The 24,793-nt window shown below is 50.0% G+C and overlaps 1 protein-coding gene across 1 annotated transcript in view; it reads right to left on the minus strand.

The window, feature by feature from the left end:
• LOC129384112 (uncharacterized) overlaps positions 1-24,793 on the minus strand; it is a 92,316-nt gene that overhangs the window by 23,998 nt on the left and 43,525 nt on the right. The window contains exons 6-7 of the mRNA XM_055069252.2: positions 21,056-21,171; positions 7,557-7,638 (exon numbers count right to left, since the gene is read on the minus strand). Of these exons, the coding sequence (XP_054925227.1) occupies positions 7,557-7,638; positions 21,056-21,171 (198 nt within the window). The remainder of the gene's footprint in view (positions 1-7,556; positions 7,639-21,055; positions 21,172-24,793) is intronic.

Below are 24,793 nucleotides of genomic sequence, written 5' to 3' on the forward strand. Positions count from 1 at the left end.
GAGAAGAACGCGAGTTTAACCGAGGGTCCCGATTTTTATTAGTCATGTCATAAGAAGCCAACAAACACCGACACCAAGGACAACATAGGGGAAATTAATTGTGCCTAATAAATGAAATAAACAAACGATAAATTCATGGTAATGAAAGTGGATGAAAAATCAGCTTGCCACCGGTGGGCAACGATCGCACAACGTTCGCATCAGGCGTGCGATGCTCTGCCAACTAAGCTACAGCGGCGCCGTGTCCCCAACCACTTTCTAGGGTATTTATGTTCTGTAGTAGAACTCTCGGAATTAACATAAATACCTTAGAAAGTTGAAGGAGAAACGGCGCCGCGGTAGCTCAATTGGTAGAGCATCGCACGCGTAATGCGAAGGTTGTGGGATCGTTCCCCACCGTAGGCAAGTCGTCTTTTCATCCACTTTCACAACCATGAATTCATCGTTTGTTTATTTAATTTATTAAGCACAATTAATTTCCCCTATGTTGTCGTTTGTGTCAGTGTTTGTTGGCTTCTGATGATCTGACATATATATATTTGTAACACCATCTACCGATCGTCGAGAAACTTCAACCTCCTCTTCCCCTCACAACGTCCTTTTGTCCACGGCGGCACAAACTCGCACGTGACATTAACCACCGGCGTCAGAAGCATCGTCTCGATGCTTCCTAGGGTGCCGAATCAGCGTGCGAGTTATACGGCTTTAGTCTCGAAACGTGCACGATATCAGTTCTTGGAGGGGTAGAAGACGTCCAAGTCACAGGTGATACCTCATATGGGAGACTGGAGACTTGGCGAAGAACTTGGTATGGCCTGACATATCGCGGCAGCAGTTTATCGAAAAGGCCGACACGACGGGAGAGTAAACAAAGCAGGACAAGTAACCCAGGCCTGCAATGAACGCCCCGACGACGACTGCTGTAACGGTGCTTTTGGCCAGTCCCAGAAGACGGTCACGGGCAATGCGACGTGCTGTAGCCACGCGAACAATTTCGACGTGACCACAGAACATGGTAGTGGTGGCATCGGAACGGAGCAGCGAGTCAAAAGGCAGGAGTGGGTCACGGCCATATAGTAGATGGAGAATAACCAGTAATATCGTGACGCGAAGAATTGTACGAAAACGCCACGAAGGATAACGTGCAGTCCCAATCCCAGTGATCATCGGACACGTACATAGAGAGAATGTCCGTGAATGTACAGTTGAGACGCTCGGTAAGTCCGCTGGTCTGTGGGTGGTAAGCCGTCGTGAACTTGTGGGACGTGGTGCAAGAGCGAAGAAGGTGGTGGACAACCATAGAGAGACAACAGTGGCCTCTATAGGTGAGTAGCTAACGTGGGGCACCACGATGCAGGATTACTTCATGAAGGAGAAAATCAGCCACATGAGTTGCGCAGCTCGTAGGGAGGGCCCGCGTTGTGGCATAACGCCTGATATAGTCCGTCGCAACTGCCACCCACTTGTTGCCCGAGGCTGAAGTTCGAAATGGGCCACGGAGGTCCAGGCCCACGCGGTAGAGTGTCTCACTGGGGATATCTGTAGGCTGAAGGCGCATAGCGGGAGACAATGGAGGCTTCTTGCGGCGTTGGCAAATTTCGCAGGCAGTGACGTAACTTCGAAAAGAGCGATATATCCCAGGCCAGAAAAATAGCCTTCGCACACGGTCGTACGTACGGGAGACACCCAAATGAATAGCGGTGGGCACATCGTGTAACTGCGAGAGAATTATCGAGCCCAGATGCTGGGGAATGACAAGAAGCAGTTCAGCACCATGTGCACTCGTATTGCGTCGGTATAAGGTCCCCTCCTGAAGAACAAACATACGGAGGGAAACGTCCTGTTGCTCTGAGGTAAGGCGTTCGATGATGGATCGCAAATATGGGTCACGACGCTGTTCGTCGGCGATGCGTGAGAAGTCGGAGATTGACAAAACGCAGGTAGCTGTATCGATTTTGGTGCCATCGGGAGCGTTGACAGGATGGCGGGAGAGGCAGTCGGCGTCCTTATGTAGCCGCCTAGATTTGTAGGACACGGAAAAGGTGTACTCTGGCAGGCGTAAAGCCCAGCGGCCAAGACGGCCTGTCGGGTCTCTGAGTGAGGATAGTGGCATGATGATCTGTCACGACGGTGAAATGCCGACCGAACACGTAAGGGCGGAATTTAGCAATGAACGAAACAAGGGGCAAGCATTCACGTTCTGTTATGTAGTTGCGCTCTCTCGTGCTGAAAGAAGACGGCTGGCATACGCGATCACGCGATTGGTGTCCCGCTGTCGTTGGGGAAAGATAGCGCCAATGCCATGGCCGCCGGCATCAGTGTGAACTTCTGTATAGGCATGCGGATCAATATGACCCAACACGGGTGGATTGATAAGGCGATTGATAAGCGTTGAAAAATTTGCAGCCTGCTCGGGTGCCCAACGAAAAGTGGTGTCCTTTTTGAGGAGGTCTGTGAGAGGACGAGCGATTTTTGGCAAAGTTCCGGATAAATCACCGAATATGGGAACACAGCCCCAGGAAACTTCGGACATCTGTAGAAGAACGCGGAAGTGGAACCTCACCAACGGCATGAACTTTATCAGGATCAGGCTGGACGCCAGCAGCGTCAACCAAGTAAACAAGTACTCGTATTTGGCGGTGGCCGAAATGGCATTTTGCAGAAATGAGCTGCAGGCCAGTTCGTCAAAAAAGAGCAAGGATAACTGAGAGTCGGTGGAGGTGGCTCTCAAACGTCGGTGAAAAAACAATGACATCATCAAGGTAGCAAAGGCATGTGGTCCATTTGAATGCGCACAGAAGGGAGCCAATTATGCGCTCGAAGGTAGCAGGGGCATTGCACAGTGTGATGTGTGGTGCGCGACATGGTGCGGTGATCGCGACGGTCAAGAGCAGACGACAAGGAGTGCGCGCGCCGCGGCCGATTCCGTGCTGGAAGGAGAAGCGACGACGCCGAAGAGCGTCCGGCACGTGAACGCGCGGCGCATGAAAAGCAACTAAAGGAAGAAAAGCCTCACCAATCAAGAAAGACCACGGGGCGTCAGGCAGCCAATCCGAGAATGCCGAATCGGCCAGATCAGGAGAAAAAGCGTGGTGCGCTGGCAGAACGGGGGACACGCAAGAGGACACGCAGGGAGACGCCGGGGAGACGCCAGGAGAGTCCCAGGAAGCGACGGCAGGAGGAGGTCAACCACCGGAGCGGGCGTTGAAGACGGGCCGTCGGGTTCCGGACCCGAGCCCACCAGGACTTCACCCGCCCGGGGCCTCCTGCCACCCTGTTCCTGTGCGTCGCCCGTCTACCCGAGCGTGCCGTCAAGCTCCTCAAGGCCGGTGAGCTTCTGCGCCAGTGGGCAGGACGAGAACAGTCGGGCTTCGGGCCCGAGTTCTACGCCAGCTGCCCGGCCAGAACGCCACCCCCGTCTGCCGTGCCACCTGCTGCTCGAGGCCGGCGTTCGAGCTTCCGTGCCCGTGGTGGAGACAGGAGCAGTCGGGCTACGGGTCCGAGCTCTCTGCCCGGCCAGAACGCCGCCGCCGTCCACTCCTGCCACCAAGCCGCCCACTTTTCCTCGCCTAGCCAGAGCGGGCGCACTCCGGTCGCCCGGTCGGTCAGCTTACACCGCGACCTATGGTGAGACCGGCAGCACTCCTTTCGCCAGCTTGTCGCCGCGTCGCCGCGTCGAGACTGTGACGCGTCCCCGCCCTCGTGGCAAGCCCGGACTCGCGCACTCGTTAACCACATGCAAGCCCTATATGTGTTCGTTGCCGCAATGTTTTCTATTTTCTTCTATTTATCTTAAGCCTTTCTTAGTTAGATTAAAAGTCTTTGTGTGTGTGTTCAAACCAACGGCTTTGTCCTCAATTGGGTTCTCGGAGGCTCCGCCTAAGAGAACCATCAGAACCATTGAGTACACGAACCTTTGCCCCCATAAGTGGGTCATCACACACAGTCCGAAAGGCATCACTTTAAGTTGGTAGAGACCATCTGGGGTGACGAAGGCGGTTTTTTTTTTTTTGCGATATCGTTCATCCACTGCGATTTGCCAGTAACCAAAGCGCAAATCAATTGACGAAAAATAACAGGCAACGTGTAAGCATTCCATTGCGACATCAATACGTGGAAGCATTTACACGTCCTTTTTAGTAATCTTATTGAGGTGACGCTAATCGATACAAAATCTCTAGGTGTTGCCCTTCTTTTTAACCAGAACGACAGGTGTCGCCCACAGACTGCAGGAAGGCTCGATATCTTTGGAGAGCATTTTGTCCACCTCCGTTTGGATCGCCTGGCGTTCAGCCGCAGACACACGGTAGTACCTCCGGTGTATAGGAGGAGCGTCACCAGTGTGTATTAGATGGGTGACGACACGGGTTCGACCTAGCGGGTGATTGCCAAAATCAAAGATGACTTCATAGGACATCTGAATGCGGCGAAGGGCGTCGGCGTAAGCAGGTCATAAATCAGTAGCTATCATTGGTGTAAACTTGTCGTTGCGTGAAGTAGGAGGGGCAGAAGCTGCAACAGTGCCGAATCGTGGTTCGGGCGTAAGAGCAGCTACTCCACAGTCTTCCAAATGGGACAGCACCGCGAGAGATCCAAAGTTCAGAAGAGGAAGCCACGCTTGATTGTCGATGTCGACAAGAGTTACAATTGAGCTTGGTAGTGCTATTTGACCGGCCAGGAGGACGTCGAGAAGTGGGGACACCACGTAAGGCGATATGAGGACATAAGTCGCAGCATTAGGTTGCAGTCGAGCAAATTCAGTAGAAGGAAGGCGGGACTTGTGGTTGTCGGTCGGGTCGGCAATTTAATGGGGCAGTTCAAGGCGAAGGGTGCCGGTTCCACAGTCAAAAGTGCTGAATGGGCAGTCAGGAAGTCGATTCCAAGAATCACTTCGCAAGGACACTCGGCCAGTACAGTCAACACAGTACCAACACTGGACGGCCGGCAATGCAACACAGGTGGCGAGCATTCCCATCACCATTACCATTAGCTATTCGGACGACAGGGGGCTCGGCAGGTGTCAGGACTTTACGGAGACGGCTACGAAGATCTGACCGCATAACCGACCCCTGAGCGCCAGTATTGATGAGTGCTTGAACGGGTAGAGCATCAAATTTCAACAAGGTTCGGTCGAGCAGCAGGGGTCATCAGAGGTTTTGCAGTCCTAGTCGTCAATGCAGCCGCACCTCCGGGGGCTGCATTGCTTAGTTTCCCGAGAAGCGGCCCGCGTAGGACGAGGACGAGGGACGTCGAGGTGTAGGCGAACGGCACTGGCCGCGTTGCGGCGAGGGCGATCTGCTAATGGTGTTTTCCCGAGGTGGAAGGCCGGCATGATATATACAGAGGGGCGACAGACGCCGAAGGTCTCGGTTCAAGCGGCCATCAGCATATGGTCGACGCGAGGAGTACCAGCACCTGCTACGGCAGTGGCGGGAGATGTAACTGACCCGGAAGCAAGCAAAGCAAATTTGCCTGTCATCCGGTGTTCGCCACTCAGAGGGGTTCCAATATCGATTCGGGAACGACTGTCGAGGCGCAGCAGAGGCAATGACAAGAGCGGTAGGCGTGGGAAGTGGGCGGACGGCAGACTGGATATCCATGTTTGCAATTTCTTGGCGCACAACAGCATGAATGAGCGAGATGGTCATGTTGTCATGCGTATGGGGGCAGTGAGAACTTCCAGCCATAGCCTCAAGTTCGCGACGGATGACTTGCGTCAAGCTTGGCGTTGTAGGCGAATGTGACGCCGGAGGGTCGTTGCAAGGGAAGTGGCAGCCATGTTCAGAAGTGGGTCAAAGCGTTGTACGATGTGTTCGCTCTACGCTTGCTCAAAATTCCGGCATTCCTTAATGATAGACTCAACCGTTGAGCAGTTCCTGCAAAGCAGGAGGTTGAACGCATCATCCACGATGCCCTTCAAGATGTGTCCGACCTTATCCGCCTCCAGTATGTCCGCGTCCACTTTACGGCAGAGAGCCAGAATGTCCTAAATATACGCGACGTATGATTCAGTTGACGTCTGGGCACGAGATGCTAGCTCTTGCTTGGCCTCCATTTGACGTCCCACAGGTCTTCTGAAGAGATCGAGTAGCTTTTTATTGCAGGAGTCCCAGCTTCTAATGTCGGCTTCCTGCGTCTCGAACCGTACCTTCGCAGTTCGTCCCAAGTAAAAGATCACGTTGGCCAGCAAAAGTGTGGTATCCTACTTGTGCTTATCGACGCGTTCATACGACGTCAGCCCGTCTTCGACGTCGACCTTGCCAGTGCCGCTGAAGGTTCCCGGGTGACGTAACTGGGTTAGCACTACTTCCGCTGATGTCTGAGCGGCGGAGGCAGCGTCAGCAGCAGAGGCAGCGTCAGTAGCCTTAACAGTGGAACCGATGTGACGCCCGTTGCGAAGATCCAGGGCCGGCTTGTGGCAAGAGAACCCCGCACGTCCACCAAAATGTTAGGGAGGAGAAAATATATGTATTTACAATATATACAGTTACGAGGTTGCAGCTGAGTAGTCAGGGTAACGCAATCTACCGATCGTCGAGACACTTCAACCTCCTCTTCCCCTCACGACGTCCTTTGGTCCACAGCGGCACAAACTCGCCCGCGACAACATTATATATATATATATATATATATATATATATATATATATATATATATATATATATAAGGTGATAATTTTAGCTTCTATAGAATTCTAAAAAGCTTGTTGCGGATAACATAATTCAAGACCTTGAGCTAGTTTATTCCGAAAGGCGGACATTACTTGCACGAGAAATCAAAATACATACAGATAATTTACAAAAATAAAATTATACTTTAATTAATTATTCTACAACAGATATCGCAATTTACAAATTGCAGCCGGTGAGTTTGTGCGAACTTGGAATGAATTTCCAGAATGAAACCAGTTTAGTGATATGCCCCATCAAACTTGCTGTAGAAATGCACTATTGTTCCACTTACTTTTTTACCAAAACGCTCTTTCATGCATTGAAGCACAAAAGTAACTGGAAATGCCCGTGTATTTCGTTCAACAATTGAGGGAATAATATCGCGCAACTGGTGTCATCCTGGAAGTTAGTTTTATGTGAATTCGTCTTGCAAGCTTACCGGCTACAATTGGTAAATTGCAGCATGTGACGTAAAGTAATTACCTATGCAGTTAATTATTTAATAACCCTGTACATAGAAGGAACGTAATCACAATGACAAGCCTCAGCGTTAGTTGCGTAGCTGCATAACCCTGAACCAACCGCTTCGCTAACGTAGATTCCATCAAGTTTTTAAGCCACTAAAGTATCAAAATAAGCTGTAAGGCACCCCTCTAACTGTCTTGAACGGACTTTTCTTTCTGAAATGTTGGCTACTAATTTTTACGTTCTCGTCTCTCCGCCTCATCAGTGTTAATAAATTCGCGGTTGCTACTTGCGGGTTCGTGCACATGAAACACTATGGTTTGGCCATTTCATGAACTTCCCGAAAATACCATAGCTCTTGTTTTGTGTGTGTTGATCTGCTGATAAGCGAGCCTCTGCCGCTATACAGCCTTGACTTACCAGCGACTCCTTTTGCCTCCAGAGGTAATCTGTCGGGCACGAATAGCGACCCTTTCTTGTGCCAACCACGATGATGTGGACGCTGGAGCAAAGCACGCAAAAGGTCGTTGCGCAATGACACTGAGCTGGAGCACACGTGTTGCATTGGAACGAAAACTGTACATGCGATGAAAGTTCGTATGCGTTCAAAGCAAGCGAAAACACGTTAAACTTAGGCAGCCTTAATGGAGCTGATTTGTGCCATGACTAACACCAAAGGACTCTGCTAACCATGGATCTGCAAAGTAAAGGGTAGTCACACAGACTCACTCACAAAATATATTCTCTGCTTACGGTTTTGGTCAGTCTAACACTAATCAAATTTGTGCTGCGAAAATTCAATGAGAAAATGTAGAGCGACATGAAAAAATCCGGGCACAGATTTCTGTTGCTCAATACGTGCTACATAATAGTGTCGTTCTCAGCGTAAAAGAAGCCCGCAAATGCACGCAAAATTGGCGCGCGACTGGCTGCTCCAGGTGCTTTGCCTGTGTTCGCGGGCTTCTTTCACGCTCAGAAAAACACTTTTCTGTAGCACTTATTGACCAAGAGAAAGCTGTATCGGAAATTTTTCATGTCCCTCTACAGTTTTCTCATGGACACATTTCGTCTAATTATAATATTTGAGATGCTGATTAATTAAGCCTAATTATCTAATCAGGCGGAATTAAAGAATTGAGTATCTACCAGCGACGGCAAACATTATATTTGTTCTGTCGAGCTACGTGGCATTTGCATGATTTTAAACTCTGGCTTAAATTAGCTGGGACACCCTGTATACAAATCTACATGACCGAGTTTTACAGAAATGGCTCCATCACTCCAGGAGCACACTACATGCTAAAGTCTTTGCATGTCCTAGCGTCCTCCATAGCAGTCCAGATCCGCTTTTTAAAGCGAGAGCTTTACTGGCCCGAACTTGGGATTTCGCCATGGCGGTGCTCCGAGGAGGCACATGACGTCACAACGCGCGCCTCGCCGCGTATATTTCTCTTATCTCGCGCCCTAGTCACCACTGCGCATGCACCACTAGTAGCACCAAGTAGTAGCGCTAGTAGCACTAGTAGCACTACTTGCACTAGTAGCACCACTAATAGCGCCGCGCATGTCCGCACCGCCGTTTGGTATGACGTCACACCGCGTTCCTCGTCGTTGCGCTCGCCTCCGCTCGCTTCACCAGCTGCGTCGCATGCCTGATAAAATGTCGGAGGATTGAAAAGGAGAGCTCGCGTGCGCCGCAACCACAGTTGAGGCGGCAGTATGGACGGCGACAATTCTGATAATGAGGAGGAGGCCTGGAAGCGACATCGGAACGAGATGAAGAGGAAACGAATCGCCCAGGAAACAGACGAACAGCGCGCCGAACGACTGGCTAAACACCGCAACATAGCTAGACAACCAGACTAACCTGGACTTGGTCAATATTAACCAAGGCTAACCATGCTATGCCTTAGCTTTCGCTACGTATATCGTGGCATAGCCGAGCTAAGCCACTGCCAATTTTTTATCCCTTTTATCTTCCCCTTTCACTCGTCGAGGGAATTCATCTCTCTTCATGGCCAAACACAAACGCCGAACTGTTCATAATATCCCTCCCCCAACGTCCCATCGTTCCGCCGGACTCCCGCCTCCAACGTTGCACATCTCTCCCGCATATGAGGCAACTACGTGGCAAACTGCTAACCCGATGTTGATGCCGTTCCCATGGTAGTCCTCGACAATGGCTGCTTTCATCAATTAGTGACCTCTTCGGGACAGTCAATCTGGGAGGATCGGGAGACTAGCCTTCGTGGTAATCGGAGGGCGGCATGACCATCTTGAAGTGAGCTGTCATTCTTTACGCGTCGTCGTCGGCTCCAGGTCAAGTCGTAGTCCGGACGTGCACTCGACTCGCCTGCCAGCTTTGGGCGGTCGAAAAGGCGATGGTACGGAACATAATTGCTCATCCGTAAGTTTCAAGTAACGTTGATTTAGTCGCCTTTAGTAAATGACGAAGCGTGAATATCACTCCACTGCTCCGCGTTTGCTGGTGAACCACGCTTTGTTCTGAGGGATCGACAGGCAGAAAATGCTCTGTTACACCCATTGTCTAAGCGAGACTGGCCCTGAAGTCAAAGTTATGAATGTAGTTTTTGGTCCCATGTAAAGTGCTGACTCTGGTGGACACATGAATCAGTTTCGGCGCCCCTGACGACTGCAGAAGAGTCTTAAAGTGGCTGGACAAGGCAGCCTGTACAAATTCAAGGTGTGCCAACAGATGGGAGCTCAAGTTTAAGCTGCATAGCGCAAAAAAAATCTTGTTCTCACCGTACGTCGCACTACCGTGAACGCTGGTGAGAGCCAATTTCGTCAGACGCCTCAGTTTGTCGCGAGGGACGCGAGCGCGGCTGGATAAGGCAGACAGAATCTAGTAATGCGTCCCTGAGGAACAAAACAACTGACTTTATTTTCGGCACCGTCCAACCTCGGCAGCTCGGTATCGCCTCCTTGCACCATCGTCCCTTCCCCGCACATAACGCGATAACATTCGAGCGATGGTGAAAGATAGGAAAGTGTGTCTCGGCTGCTGCGGTGCGGCCATGAGGCCGCCACATCACTTCCCCTCTTAGCGAGTTAGTGAACATTTACAGAATTGATAATATTCAAAGGCATTTACGCTGAATCATCAAAGTTCCATAGGACGGGGTGCCGTGGGAGGGCGTCCACTGTGTGTCCTGGTGACATCGCGTGTTTGCACTACTTGAGCCTTAGCGGATGATGTCACAGATGCCGGGGCAGGTAAAACGGCGTCTGCGTCCTCGATGTGCGCCTGGCTTCAGCCAATCGAGGGGTACTACTCGTGATGAATGCGCACGTCGATCGTGAAGTGCTTCTCACTTCGTTGTGGCACTCGGACCGGCCCGTCGTACCGTGGTTGAAGAGGCCGATGAACGGCGACGAGGCGTACGAATACGTGTGTACACGAGACGAGTTCTGATGGTACGTCCACCGCACGTGGCGCTGCCCGTCGCGGTGGGTTAGCAAGAAGATTGCTCATTACGACTCGTAGCCTTAAGTGGGTAGTCCGCGGTGGCCTTGTAAGCGTCTTTCAGAGTGGCCATGAAGAATTCTCCTGGGAGGCAGAGTGTCGTTCCGTAGGCCAATTCGGCCGCGCTGCAGCCGATGTCTGTCTTGACGGCTGTCCGGACTCCCAAGAGAATCAGTGGCAGCGCTTCCGTCCATCTGCGCTCGTCTGTTGCAGCCAGCGTAGTCTTCAGCTGGCGATGAAAACACTACGTGATGCCGTTGCTAATCGGGTGGTAGGCAGTTGTTCTAATGCTTGAAGCACCGATAAAAGCATGATGCTGGAAAAAAGTGCAAATTCTAAATGTGTTCCATGGTCCGTCGTTATTATTGAAGGTGCACCGAAACGAGCAATCCTGTGTGCAAAAAGGCGTAGGCAACGGTGTCAGCGGTGATGTCTACCATAGGTACAGCCTCTAGCCAGCGTGAATCTGCCGATGCATGTCTGCAAATACATATGTTCTTGGCAAGGCACTAGTGGTTCGACAATATCGAGGTGAACACGGTCGAAGAGTGCGTCCGGAGGCGCGAGCTTTGCCAACGGTATCACAGTATGGCGATGAATTTTGGCGTACTGACACGACATGCATCGTCTTGCCCAGCTACGAACGTCCCGATTGATACCTGGTCAAATAAACATTGATGTGAGCAACTTTTGCTTAGCTTTTATTCCTTGATTGGATAGCTTGTGAATCGAGAGGAATACACGGCGACGTAGACAGGTGGGCGCGATGGGGCGTGGGTTGCCTGTAGAGGTGTCGCAGCAAATTTGGCCGTCTAATCCAGGAATCTGCTCGATGTCTTCAATCTGAGCTACCGCCTGTGTATCGAAGGTAATTCCTCAGGAGCGTTGACAGCATTTATGGCACTCCGCCAAAGGGCGTCGGCCACAATATTGTCGCTTCCATTTACGTGGCGGTAGTCTATCGTGAACTCGGAGATGTATGCCAGTTGGCGAAGTTCACGCGTCGTGTGCTTGCCACTGTCCGAGCGGAGAGAGAGCGAAAAGCATAGGTCAGAGGGTAATGGTCGGTCAAAATGAAAAACTCGACGCCTTCCAGAAAATAATGGAAGTTGCGTATGCTGGAGTAGACGGCTAGCAGTTCGCGCCCGAAGTTGCTGTAGCGGTGCTCAGTAGCTGCGAGCTTCCTTGAGAAAAACGCAGTTGGGTGCCATGTACCATTGCTGAGTTGCTGCAACACGGCACCGACGGCTGTGTCCGAAGCGTCCCTTATAAAACACTGTGGAATACCTGGTTGGCTGTACGCCAGGAGAGCCGCATTTGCCAAGGCCTGCTTGTTTTATGGGAAAGCGTTCTTCGCTTCTATGCCCCAAGGCAGGTCGCTTGAGAAGCCTTCCGCTGTCTTCAGTAGTCTATGAAGTGGCTCTGTGATTTGGGCTCACTTAGGCACAAAGCGATGGTAGAAGTTTATCAATCCTAGAAATTCACGCAGCTGACGCTTCGTGGTTGGTTGTGGGAAGTCATGTATCACTTGCACTTTAGATGCGACTAGGAGATGACATGGCCCAAGAATAACTCGGGCACTCAGTGTCCACTCTTGGCCGCGTTAAGGATAACGCCGTGCTCGAATATATGCCGAAAAACAGTGCGTAAGTGCTCTTCGTGCTCTTCCGGGGTGTTCCTCGCGATGAGCAAGTCGTCCAGGTAGCTGTGGCAAAAATTGAGGCCTCGTCGAACGCCGTCGATGAACCTTTGGAACATCTGACCTGCTTTGCGAAGGCCGAATGGCATGCGCAGCAAATCGAAAAGCCCGAATGGCGTAGCGATGGCTGTATTTGAGACGTCTTCTGGTGCCACAGGTATTGGGTGGTAAGCTCGCACGAGATCAGTTGTCGAAAAAAATTGTGGCGCCATTCAGACCTGCCAGTATGTCGTGGGTATGTGGTACAGGATACCTGTCGGGCGTCCTAACAATGTTCAGCGCCCGGTAGTCCCCGCACGCACGCCAGTCCTCCGATGACGGTTTATCAACCATGTGGAGGGGAGATGCCTAAGTACAGGAAGAAGATTGGATGACACCCAACTACCACATATGGTCAAATTCCTTACGTGCCACTAGCAGTTCTTCAGGCAATAGTCGACGGAGCCCGGCGTGCACCGGTGGTCCTGCGGTGTTGATGTGGTGGAACAGGTCATGTTTCACAAGGGATACGATTTGGTGTTGATGCGTCAGGACTGAATATTCGTTCAATATGGAAGCGAAGCGAAGAGTGCCAGTGGGTCTGAACAACGTAGGGCTGAGTGGCGAATGTCTTGAGGGCTTGCCTCTTACCTCACTGTGTGAGACAGGGTCTTGTGATCTTCGGTTACGCACCTCGACTAAGAGACCGAAGTAGCGCAGAAAATCCGCCCTGAGGATAGCGAATTTTCCGTTGGCCACTATGAAAATCCAGCGAAGTGTTCACTGCAGGGAGCGGTTTCCGTACTTGACAATGGTGGCGTTGTTTACCGCTTGTAGAGGCGATGTGTTCGGGCGCTTGCGGTTCGTGGGCCAGGCTGGAGCTACGCTTATTTTGGCACCTGTATCGACGAGAAGCGCATGCCGGTGTAGCGGTCAATTAGGAAGAAGACGGATGAACGCCGTCGTGGTGTGGAAGGGACACTGGTCGCCCTCAGTGCTTGCCAGGGGCGCTTCCCGCGAGCGCTCAAGGCGGTAAAGATTTGCGTGCGGCATTGCCAAATTTGTGGTGCTACGAACATACATTTTGGTGCTTGTTAGGCAACTGCGAAGAACTCTGACGCATTAAACTTGACTCTGTCTGGAGAGCGGTCACGGAGTCCGCTAGGCGCGGGATTTCGTCCTTCATTTTTTGAAGCTGCTCGGATAGAGACGGTTCGCTTGTGACGGTTGCGATAGATGTGGGAGCTGCCACCATGAGCTTGTCTGCCACCTCGGCCAGCTTGGATAGGTATGTTTCATTGGAGGCAGAAATAACCATTCTAATATTCGGGCAAATTCTTTGTAGAAATATCTCTCGGAACAATGTACTATCGAGACCATCCACCGTTGCCCAGTGTTGCCCAACGGCTGGCTGGGCGTGTGGTTACCGAGGTGGGATTGCTGGAGCAGCTGTTGCAGCCGTTGGTTCTCAGGGGGCGTGACCCTGCGAATGAGCTTTGCCTTCAGCGTGGCGTAAGCGTTGCCTGCTGGTGGGGATAACAGCAGGTCTCGAATTTTGCTAGAGGTTGAGGGGGGGGGGGGGGGGGTGCAGACTGTTCACCACGTAGTGGTATTTCGAGAGGTTTTCCATAATGCGCCGTGCAGTGAATGGCGATTCAGCCCGGATAAACCACAATTGACGATCCGCCGTCCAAATGGCGGGCAGTTTAACGTCGACGATGGAGAGTGCTGGAAAGTGGGCGTCTTGAAGTGTCTACATAGCACTTGCTACTATTCCTGGCGACAACTTTCTGTGGCAGTGCCGCCAAGTCCACGAAGTCGAGTCGCACTGATTTTGATACGCCTCTGCACGTAGTTCCCTACCGAAATAATATTTACGCTATGCAGGTTAAATTAAAATGTTACAGTAACTTGCACTTTCTTTAATGCAAGATAATAATTTAACAATGAAGAAAAACGTAGCCGTGTTGAATGAATTTCGTTTCACGCTATTCCATGCTTTGCGGTTTTTGGGCGTTCGTATCTATGTTCTATCACCTTTAAACAAATGAGAGTCCCCGAGTTTCAGTACGTCAACGTCGCCTGCAGACGCATGTCCACAGCGTTGCGTGACCCCAGCCGCCGTGCATCTGTAGCGAGATTTGTCGAAGGCAAAGCTGTCCACGCAGGCCAAGAAAGTCGTGTACAACGTTTACGCACAAGTAAGCAAAATCGACCCGCAGCTGGCTATCACAGACGCATGTCGGAGCTCACTGCGTTTAGCGAACGCGGTGTGCACTGAATTGAGCTCGACGCACTGTGTGGCACCTTGAGGTCACCGAAGCGCAAACGGCCGCGACTCCCAGCCGCACACAGCGATGCCAGAACCGGAAGAAAGAGACTGCAACTTCACGACAGTTTGTCCCTAGCCGCTCTACGAAGTGCACCAGTAATTCCTGCGAAATAAAATTCTGCCAGCCGCAAAACTTGCTCGAGATGTGACCAGTGATAGTGACATGGATAGGTGTAGAATATACGTACGTACACTGCGAAGGCTGTTCAACGACACTGACTTTTCGCAAGCGGAAGAGAAACTGCTCTCCTCGAAAGAAGCGACATCATCATGTGACGGCGGCAGTACCTGCGTACCATCCAGGAACTTCGCAGCCAAAAGCGGTATGTACGATAATCGATCCTTTTTGCAAGTTTCGTAATGTAGGATGAATAAGTGGTTTCTTATCACTCCGGAAACCTGAACCTTTATTTGTTTCGTAAAAAGGGAGGGATTGTTTCCAAGACGCAAAAGACTCGAACTGCGTTCGGCTGCAATATTTAGCATAAAAATTGGTAGCACCCAAGCTTTCGCTGCTCACAGAAGTGCTGTGTGCACGAACGCAAGCGTTGTTGCTTGACAGTTCAATGCGTTGTTAATCCTCGGGGAAGAAACATTAAGGCTAGCGTTGCAAGTGGAGGCGTTTTCTGAGGCCGCATGTCGCGCATCACCACACTTCGATGCCCGCTGTGCAGCTCAGGCCAATCACCTGGCCAGCATTTGTGCGCTGCGCAGAATAATATGCTTCGCTTATTGCGTCTCACGAATATTTGCTGCCTTGATATTCCTTAAGCATAATAGCTGAGCAGCGCAAATTCACTCAGTCCTTCGCCCGTCTTGAGAAATTGCGAGCTGCGTATGCCTGGCGACATGCTTGAATTCTTTTCGTTGTTTGTTTCTGTTTTACAGGCACCTTGACGAAACTTGGGTCAACGCTGGGTATACCAAGGAAAAGGTCTGGAAGGATGTGAATGTCGTTACACATGACGATGCTTTCCGGGAAGCTCTGACAAGAGGCCTTTGCATACCCAGCGGCAAAGGTGGCAGGCGGACCCCATTGCGCGCCGGTATCGAGGATGGCTTCGTAAATGGTGCTTCCTTCGTTTTCCGACCAGCGAGAGGAGCTGGTGACTACCACAAAGGAATGGATGGGCCATGGTTCTAGAAGTGTTTCCCTGAGCAGCTTCTACCGAACACTAAACCGCGCAGAGTTATAGTAGTGGACAATGCACCCTACCCCAATGTTCACCTCGAGAAAGTGCCGAGAGCATCAACACGATATGCTGACATTCAGCCTTGGCTAACGGAGGAAGGCGTCGCGTTTCCTTAGGATCAATAGAAGCCAGAGTTGCTGGAGCTCGTCAACCAACACAAGGAGATGTTTTTGGCCTATCGCGTGGATTTTGCGCGGCATATCGCACGGTTGCTAAGACTGCCGGTCACGAAGTCATGAGGCTTCCTCCATACCACTGCAAGTTGAATCCGATCGAACTGATTTGGAGCCAGGTGGAAGGTCATGTAGCGGCTAACGATACCGCATTCACCCTGGCAGCTGTCGAAACGTTGCTGCAGGAAAGCATCAATTTTTGTAACGGCAGACAAGTGGCTTAGGGCGTATTCTCATATTCAGAGGATCGAAGAGAAATTCTGGCAGCGTGACGGCATCATTGACGCGAGCCTCGACAGCCTTCAAATTTCACTCGCACCAGATACGAGCAGCGAGTGTGATACGAGTGATAGCGAGAGGAGTGAAATAGAAGAGCCGCTGTGAATGCAGACACGGGTGCAGAAGCCTGCGCAACATTGTGTTTTGTACTTGGGCTTTTGCCTCAAGCTTTTACTTATCACTCGGCATATGAAATAATTGACTATGAGGATTTACGTGCCAAAACCAGAGCATGATCCCAAGGAACAGCGTAGAGCTCCACCCTGGAACAATGTGTGCCACTTTGTTTTTCCTTTTAATTTTGAAAGCTTCCCCTTAGGCGTAACCAAGTGGGCGTTAAAAATACGGGAACAAATGCGTTCCGGGACGTGCACCAGATATTAATTTACGGGCGCTTTTACGTTTCGCCCACATGGAAATGTCACCGCAGTGATCGAGCCCGCAAGCTTAGCAGCCCATGGCTAATAATCAGTCGTAGTGGGTGCAGGACATGTGCATTTCGATGGCGGACATAAAAGTTGTGAGAATAGTTAGGAATAGTTGTATGCTGCAATCATCTGGAAAGAAAGTTTGTAGAAATGAAGACGTTGACCTTGCTCCTTGCAATGAAACACATCGCACGGCATGTCGTAGCGCGGCATGCCGTGCATTGTATGTGTAGAAAGCACGGCAAAGCGCATAGTCGGAGGCATTTTCCAAAAGTTACAGAAATAATGTATTTTACATAAGAGTACAACTGAAATTCAGTTCGTGCGTAGCTGCAGCGCCGGTTTCTTAAAGGTGACGGTTGCTCGTGAAAAAAAAAAATACAATTTTTAAGAATTCATATATAAAATATATAAGTAGATCAGCTCTCTATATATATGATGCGGTATACGTATGATTAATCTTTGCAGTGCCTTAACACGGCTAAGATATGTCTACCACATGCACGCACGAAAGCAGTCATCAAAAACGCCCATTGGCGGAAAGCGCTGGTGCAACCGAAAACCGAAACCTCGAGCGGAAGGTTGGAAGTAAATGTGCATAGGCTCCGCCCACCCATAGGCTCCACCTAGAATAAATGTGCATAAGCTCCGCCCACGCAGCCTTCGCTACACTGCCACAAAAAGTTGTCGCCAGGTGTAGTCCGGGTCACCAATGTCCTGTTGGACGCGAGATCGGCTGGATAAGGCAGACAGAAGCGAGTAATGCGTCCCTGAGGGAACAAAAGAACAATTGACTATTTTCATCATCGTCCAACCTCGGCAGCTCGGTATCGCCTCCTGGCACCATCCTCCTTTGCGTCCGTCCTGTGCACTTGAGTCTTTCTTGGTCCACGTTTTTTTTTTTTTTTTTTTTGCGCTACTCGTCAAGGTTTTCAGCTACGAACGAACTGGCACAAACAAAAGTTTTATTGATCATTTCCCCGCACGTAACGCGATAACATTCGAGCGATGGTGCAAGATGAGAGAGGGAGCCTCGGCTGGCTGCGGTGCGGCCATGACGCCGCCACAAGTTGTTTCTTTAGCATGGTGCTGAACTAACACGAGAGCTAGTGGAAGCTTTCGTCATCCATAGAAATTGCGACACGGTGTGTTAGTGAATCGTCACTGACTCTTGTCAAGAATGAACTGAATCTGCTGGAAAAAAAAATCCGTTTTATCTTGACGGAATGTCTTGCCCGCGCGTGGGCGCCTGTGTTTTGTTGCTCTTGTTTTACTTGTCCACTCATGCGTCTACTAAATTTCAGCTAGAAATCAGCGCTGGTCCTGACCTTTCTTCACCTCGTGGCCGCGTTTCTTTCTTTTTTCTGTGCTAAGAAGCTCCAGCACGAAGTCATACAAGCTCACCCAAGCCTCTAAGCCGATGAGTTGTCTGTGATCATATGAAAGTGCCTTGTGTCCTGTTATTTAGTCCTGCTTCTAGCTCTGTTTTTTCTTAAAACTCAGTTTAGCTAAACGATGAAGTCCACTGGCTCCTCGAATATAAGGCTCCTTCGAAGGGACCATGACACGACGTTTCAGATCCTAAATTATGCATCTCAAGTTCAAATGCACGTGTCCGTCAAGAAGGTGGCCGAGCTTGAGCGCATTCGGCATGATATTTTTTTTAATACTGTTATGTTAGGGAGTGGGCGGGGCATCGCACTGTTGAGTAGTCTGGCAACACTAGCAAGTAACATAAGCGATAAACGCGTTGTTTCATTTCCCGATGTGGTTCTGTAGGCGTTTTCGGCTTTCTGTTGTTTTTATCGCGCTAATGAATTAAGTGCCGGCACAATGTCGTAGCAACGCCCTCGCTGCGCCGTTGCGTGCCAGAGCGTGCGTAGTTAGGAGAGTTCAGGACGGTGCAGCTGTGGTTTCGAAATGTTTGGAAGCAGATAGACCCGTGCCCGCCCCGCACATTCTCACTTTAGACAAGTCATGCCGAAATTGTGACCACTGTTGGTGCAACAGGTTTAGAAGCAACCATTTCGAATTAAAATTTCGAATTAAAACGTGTCCGCAGCGACAAAGCCAGTCCCCGTCAAGATCTAAGCTGGCGGTGAATTCAAGAAAGACGACCTCCCCTTCCGGCCCAAGGGTCTACAAGGGATCAGCTATAGTGACGGACTGCTTCTTCGCATGATCCGCAGTTAATTACAAACCACAACCAGAATCCATCAGAATGACCCCGTGGCAACAGATGTCTTTGTGGTCTCTCTGTTGCAGCCTTTCCGTTGATTCACCACGTTATGTAGTCGTTGGCAAAATGCAATAAGCGGCGATTCATGAAAGTCACTGATCTTGAAGACTGGCCGACACTACGGAAACCCGCACGTGCAAGGAACACTTTCTTTACAAGTTGCACAATCAACCACGTGACACCCGCCGTGGTTGCTCAGTGGTTATGGTGTTGGGCTGCTGAGCACGAGGTCGCGGGATCGATTCCCGGTCATGGCGGCCGCATTTCGATGGGGGCGAAATGCAAGAACACCCGTGTATTTAGATTTAGGCGCACGTTAAAGAACCCCAGGTGGTCGAAATTTCCAGAGTCCTCCACTACGGCGTGCCTCATAAACAGAAAGTGGTTTTGGCACGTAAAACCCCATAATTTAATTTTCTTAACCACGTGACATTGTTTTCCGCCCAGCACCCTAAACCGCGTCGCCAGGCCTTTGTCCTCCGCGAATTTAACTCTGCCACGCTCTGAGAAACTGAAGCGCAGGCCGGTATTAGATATCGCATAAAGACATTCACACTCGGGTATTGTACCTCACGATATGTATTGACTGGTGAGCTATTGCACCTCACCGGCTTCGGCAGATCAAGTTGTTGAGTCCCAGCTTATATCTTATGTGTTAAGTTTTATGCCAGATGAGCAAATAAGACTCTCATGCGCCAAACACTAGGCATAAATTTTTCAAAGAGCTTATGTATAAAGTTCGTAAACAGGGATAAGGTGCCTCAGCAAGGCTGGCCAACGTTTCGATAGGAGGACCCATCTTCGTCAAAGGCGGCCTCGTCATCCTCGGCGTGTTAGTTTTAAAAGGTTCGTGCAGTGACGTCACGTGCGGGTGTTGTCGCTGGCGGCTGGTTTTAAAGAGAGAGACTACCAGAGGAAACAAGCGCTGTCGTCCGACGTCTGTGAGCTTCGTTCCCAAGGCGAGGGGAGAAGAGAAAAGAAACATAAGCAGAAAAAAAGGGCAAAAAGGAAAAAAGGGAGGGGGAAGCCAGGGCGGCACCAAGACAGGAAAAAAGGGGGGAGAGAAAAAAGAACAAGAAATAGAAAAGCAAAATTTTAGGAAAGACGGGGGGGGGGGGGGGGAGGCTAGAGAGCGTGTTGGGGATGCGAGGGGTTAGGAAGCATTCAGGGGGAGTCGTTGGCGGCATGTTTTTGTGGCATTAGAAGGGCCGGTCAGGCGGTCAGTGCGCCAGTAACACAAGAGCAAAAAAAAAAAAAAAACACGCACACACACAGAAAAAAATAACATGAATTGAAAAAGTGACTTGAGTAGCATAGCAGCAATACGTCGAGTAATTTTGAAATAGTTAAGATGGCGACGCGGAGTCTGCGGTGCAATGTATGAGGTGACTGAAAGGCAGCGGCATGGTCTTTCAAGGGGCATTGCCCCAGTCGCTCAACGTAGGTGTCGTTACGGCGGCATCCAGAAATGGCGATACTCTGGGTTGAGGCGCCGAAAAGGGCATATTGACTTCGGAATGTGTTGATGAGGGGGTTTCAAAAAATAGATTGAAAAAAAGGAAGGGAAAGGAGAAGGGGAGGGGGATCGAAGCCGGAATAACAAACAGGAGGGTGACGCGCGTAGAAGCGGGTGGGGGCAAGTGTACATGGCAGAAGGGGGTCGTACAGTTGGTATAGACGTAAAAACCTGAGAGCTTATGGTATGAATCTGGTATGAGCTTATGGTATAAATTATGGTATGGTATGAAAAACGAGCTTATGGTATGAATCGAGTTACACCAAGCATGATTCCGCATCTGGGAGGTCATACTCATGCGGCCTCCTAATATCAACAATGATGACGCCAGATACAACATAAAACTGCAGCGATCTTATCAAATTTTTAGATTTTGCGTGCCAAAACCACGACCTGATAGTGAGGCAAGCTGTATGAGGCACTCCAGATAAAGTTTGACTTTTTCCGTGCACCGGATGCAGGGTACACGAGCAGTTTTGCATTCAGCAGCGTAACACCGTAGCCGCTGACTGGATCCCATTATAGGCCAATAAAGCAATAAAACATATGAGAACTCACAGCGAATTACCTAGTAGATAAGGTAACATCACTTACCCAGGCATTTTTGATGGTTGTATGATGTCCTTAAGCTTGTTGGTGTAATCATCAGGTTCAATGCTCATCATTACCATTTCTTTCCGCATATTGATGCTCACGCAATCAATGAATTCCTGATAAAAAAAGTTAAACGCCATAAGGCAATGAGAATAGCGGGACTGCAGTATATATTGTCACATTTACTGGAATATAGGCCACAAAACGAACATAAATCACATCGAACAGGTGTTAAAAGAATAGAGAGATAGAGCAGGATTGCGATTAAAAATATTAATAAGCAGGCACGCAAGATATACGCATACATTCCACAGCACTACAGACTAAACGGAATACGCTATCGCTCTCCACACACCACTCTCGACAGAGAAGCGGTAACTTCCAGGAAGCTACAAATAAATTCCTACGTACGCGGCACTTTACACCACAGGACCTCGCTCACGCCACACCTATATACTTGCAAGCTCTGCGACGTCCCCAATGCCTTACGCCACATGGTGTGTGTGTTGTAGCTTGGCGCGAGGCACAGGTTAGATGATACTTTACTACCGAGGCGCACGCTGGCAGCCTCAGCTCAACAACAAGAGAACACATAACGATACTCGGGGCGCGTATGTAAGCACGCGCTATCTCTCGGCGCATGCTCAGCCAGCAGTAGCTTTCGAGTACACAAATAAGCCACGCGAATGACAATGACCGGTGACATCACACCTCCCTCCCGTAAAATTTTAGAAATGATCATAAGTGAGGCGATAATGTGGGCGCCGATCTCTTGTGCTTCTTCGTATGGTCACCGGCTGCTCGCGATTGCCGGAACGCAGTGTAGTCGTTGCTGGCGATGACGGCTCTGGCTTTGGTCTGTCGTCGATGTAGTGTCGGTGACGTCTGGTGTATGTGGCAGTCCCACTTCAACCAGTTGGTCACGTCATATCGCTGGCTCCATGCCCGATTGTCGCAGGTAGGCTGCCTGCACGAACCTCACTTCGTTTCGCACGTTCACTAGATACGTTGAAGACGACCTTACACGCGTCACTTCTGCAGGCCATCAGTTCACCACTTCTCCACGCACAGAACGCACTAGCACATGATCACCCACAGCAACTACTCGCCTCGGACTTCTGCGCATATCAGCAGATGATTTTATTTTGGCAGGCTTTGCGCTCACTGCAGCCGCGGCAATCGGGTCCGCAGCTTCATTCGCAAAATTAATTCAGCAGATGTTCTTCCTGCGAAGGTGTGATGCATTGTTTGATAACAGAATACGAAGTTATCTATCCTGTCTTCAAGTATTATCTTAGTGCCCTTTTCTGCATCTTCTAGCACTTGTTTGAGCAGTGCTCCTTTAGTTGCCTGTGTAACGTGTATCTGGCGCAGCACGGGCCTCACATGTACAGCACGTGTGACGTGACCGATATCTGTGTCACACATCCAACACGGTGGTGAGGGAACACACTCTCCCACTTTAGTGTTTATGTACACGGCTGTTCAATAGAGGGGGTTCACTACTGCTCCCCTTGCATGGAGCCTCTAGTAATGTGTCGTCTGCGGCGGCCACGATACAGTGTGAACTGCGCGCTCTGGCGTCAGTGTGCCTCACACCATTATATAGCTCTCAGGAAGGCTTTGAACTCAACGGCTCGAAACTGCGGCCCATTGTCCGTCACTACCTCCAGAGGAAGGTCATGCGCCGGAAACCAAGAACGCACAACTTCAACTGTCTTCGAGGTGGTTTCCAACCATTTGGAATACGTGTCGATAGCAACAAGAAACATCTTCCCTTTTTCTTCGGCGAGATCTATCTAAATGCACTCGTTACCACGGATTTTGACTTACTTGCCATGAGGACAAAAGTACGGATGGTCCTGCAGGGAGAACACTGTGGTATATTTCAAATTTCTGCACAATGCTATCGAGGCTTTGTCTATTTCCAGGCCACCATACTACTGACCTCGCTAATGCTTTCATTCGAGTTATGCCCAAGTCTTCTTCATGCACCATTTGCAGAAGACCCTTTTGCAATGACCCCGGCACTACAACTCTGCTCGTCGTCGACACTGAGGTCCAACCGGCGTGTCCAGAATGGCTTCAGCTTTTCGGACAATGTTTTGGGTCATCCATGCTAAATCATGTCGCGTACAGCACTCAGCACTCCACCACGCCCCGTTTCCCGACTGGCATCTTTTGATATTAACGGCAAGTCATTTCAGGCCGAAAAGTAAAAGATTTCCTCACGGTTGCTGCCTGTGTCGGGTAGGGGTAAGTGAGACAATGCATCCGCATGCTGGATAGCCGATCCTGGATTGTGTTTGATTCTGTAACTGTAGTCGGCCAAAAATGTCAACCAGCGATGCACTCTTGCAGTGGGAACTGCTCAGCGCGGCCGTTCATGATCAAACAAAGTTGTCAAGGGCTGGTGATCGGTAATTATATCAAAGGCTCGTCCGTAGGGGTACTTGTGAATCTTTTTATAGCAAACACGAATTAAGCGCTTCTTTATCAATTTGCCCGTAGGTACGTTCGGACATAGACAACGACCATGAAGCAAAAGCAACTGGCTTTTTCCTCCTCGTTCACCACGTGCGATCGCACAGCACCTAACCCATAGTCAGATGCATCGCATATGTGACCGAAATCTATTTTTTCACGTCATAGAGTTGCAGCACACTTTTAGCCGTCATCATTTATATGCATCTTCCGAATGCCTCATCACATTCACGTTACCAGTGCCATTTAGTTTCTTTTCGAAGCAGGCAGTGCGATGCTTTCAAGACGAATGCGAAATTTCGCAAAAAATTGCCACAAAGTTAATCAAACCCACAGATGAAACCCACAAAGGCTTTCATCTGAGACACGCTAGTGGGCCTTGGTGCTTTTCTAATGGTTTCTACTTTTTCCGCCGTTGGATGAAAGCCATTGTTGTCGGTCTCGTGCCCCAAATATCTGACGCGCTGCTGAAAGAAACTGAACTTCTTAGCGGTCACGTCTATGTTGTCTTCACTAATGCGTCGAAGCCCTTGCTACTCTCTGTGGTACCACTCCTTTTAATTTTCACCTGCAATGACTATATCATCTAAGTAGCAGGCGGCTCCCGGCATACGGCCCATTATCTAGTCCATCACTGCTTGGAAAATAGCCAGTCCACACGCTACGCCACAAGGCAAGCGGCGGAACCTAACCAGGCCTAAGTGGCTTTAATGGTGAGCAGTTCTTGCGCTTGGTTGTTTAGTTCAAGCGACAAGTAGGCTTTCGAGAGATCTATGACAGAACACACTGTTCCACCCTACAGGTTTGCGAATATATTTTGAGGCAGCGGCAAGGGATGTTCGTTGACCTTCATTGGTGGATTTAGCGTGACGCAATAGTCGCCACATAATCGCAGTTCCTGCGTGTTCTTTTTTGGGACGACAACCAGCGGTGTTGCCCAGTACTACTGTGTCCGACCCTGTAATTGACACCAGCTATTTCTAGCTGTGGCATCGGTCGCGTTTGACACCAGTCACGCTTTCACGATGACAGGACGCACGTGACCCTTCAATTCGATACTACATTCAAACCCTTTAATGGTAACAAAACGCGCGTCAAACACTTCGGCAAATTTCTCAGCAGGGAGTACGAACAAGCCCTTACAGGCAAGACTTCAGCCAATTTATTTAGATATTAGAAAGCCAATGTCGGCCAAACAACGTAGCATTCTAGCCCGCTGCGCTTCTTTCGCTATGACCAGTTCAGCTTCGAAGC

Source organism: Dermacentor andersoni, chromosome 9 (genome assembly GCF_023375885.2).
Source record: "Dermacentor andersoni chromosome 9, qqDerAnde1_hic_scaffold, whole genome shotgun sequence".
NCBI lineage: Eukaryota > Metazoa > Arthropoda > Arachnida > Ixodida > Ixodidae > Dermacentor > Dermacentor andersoni.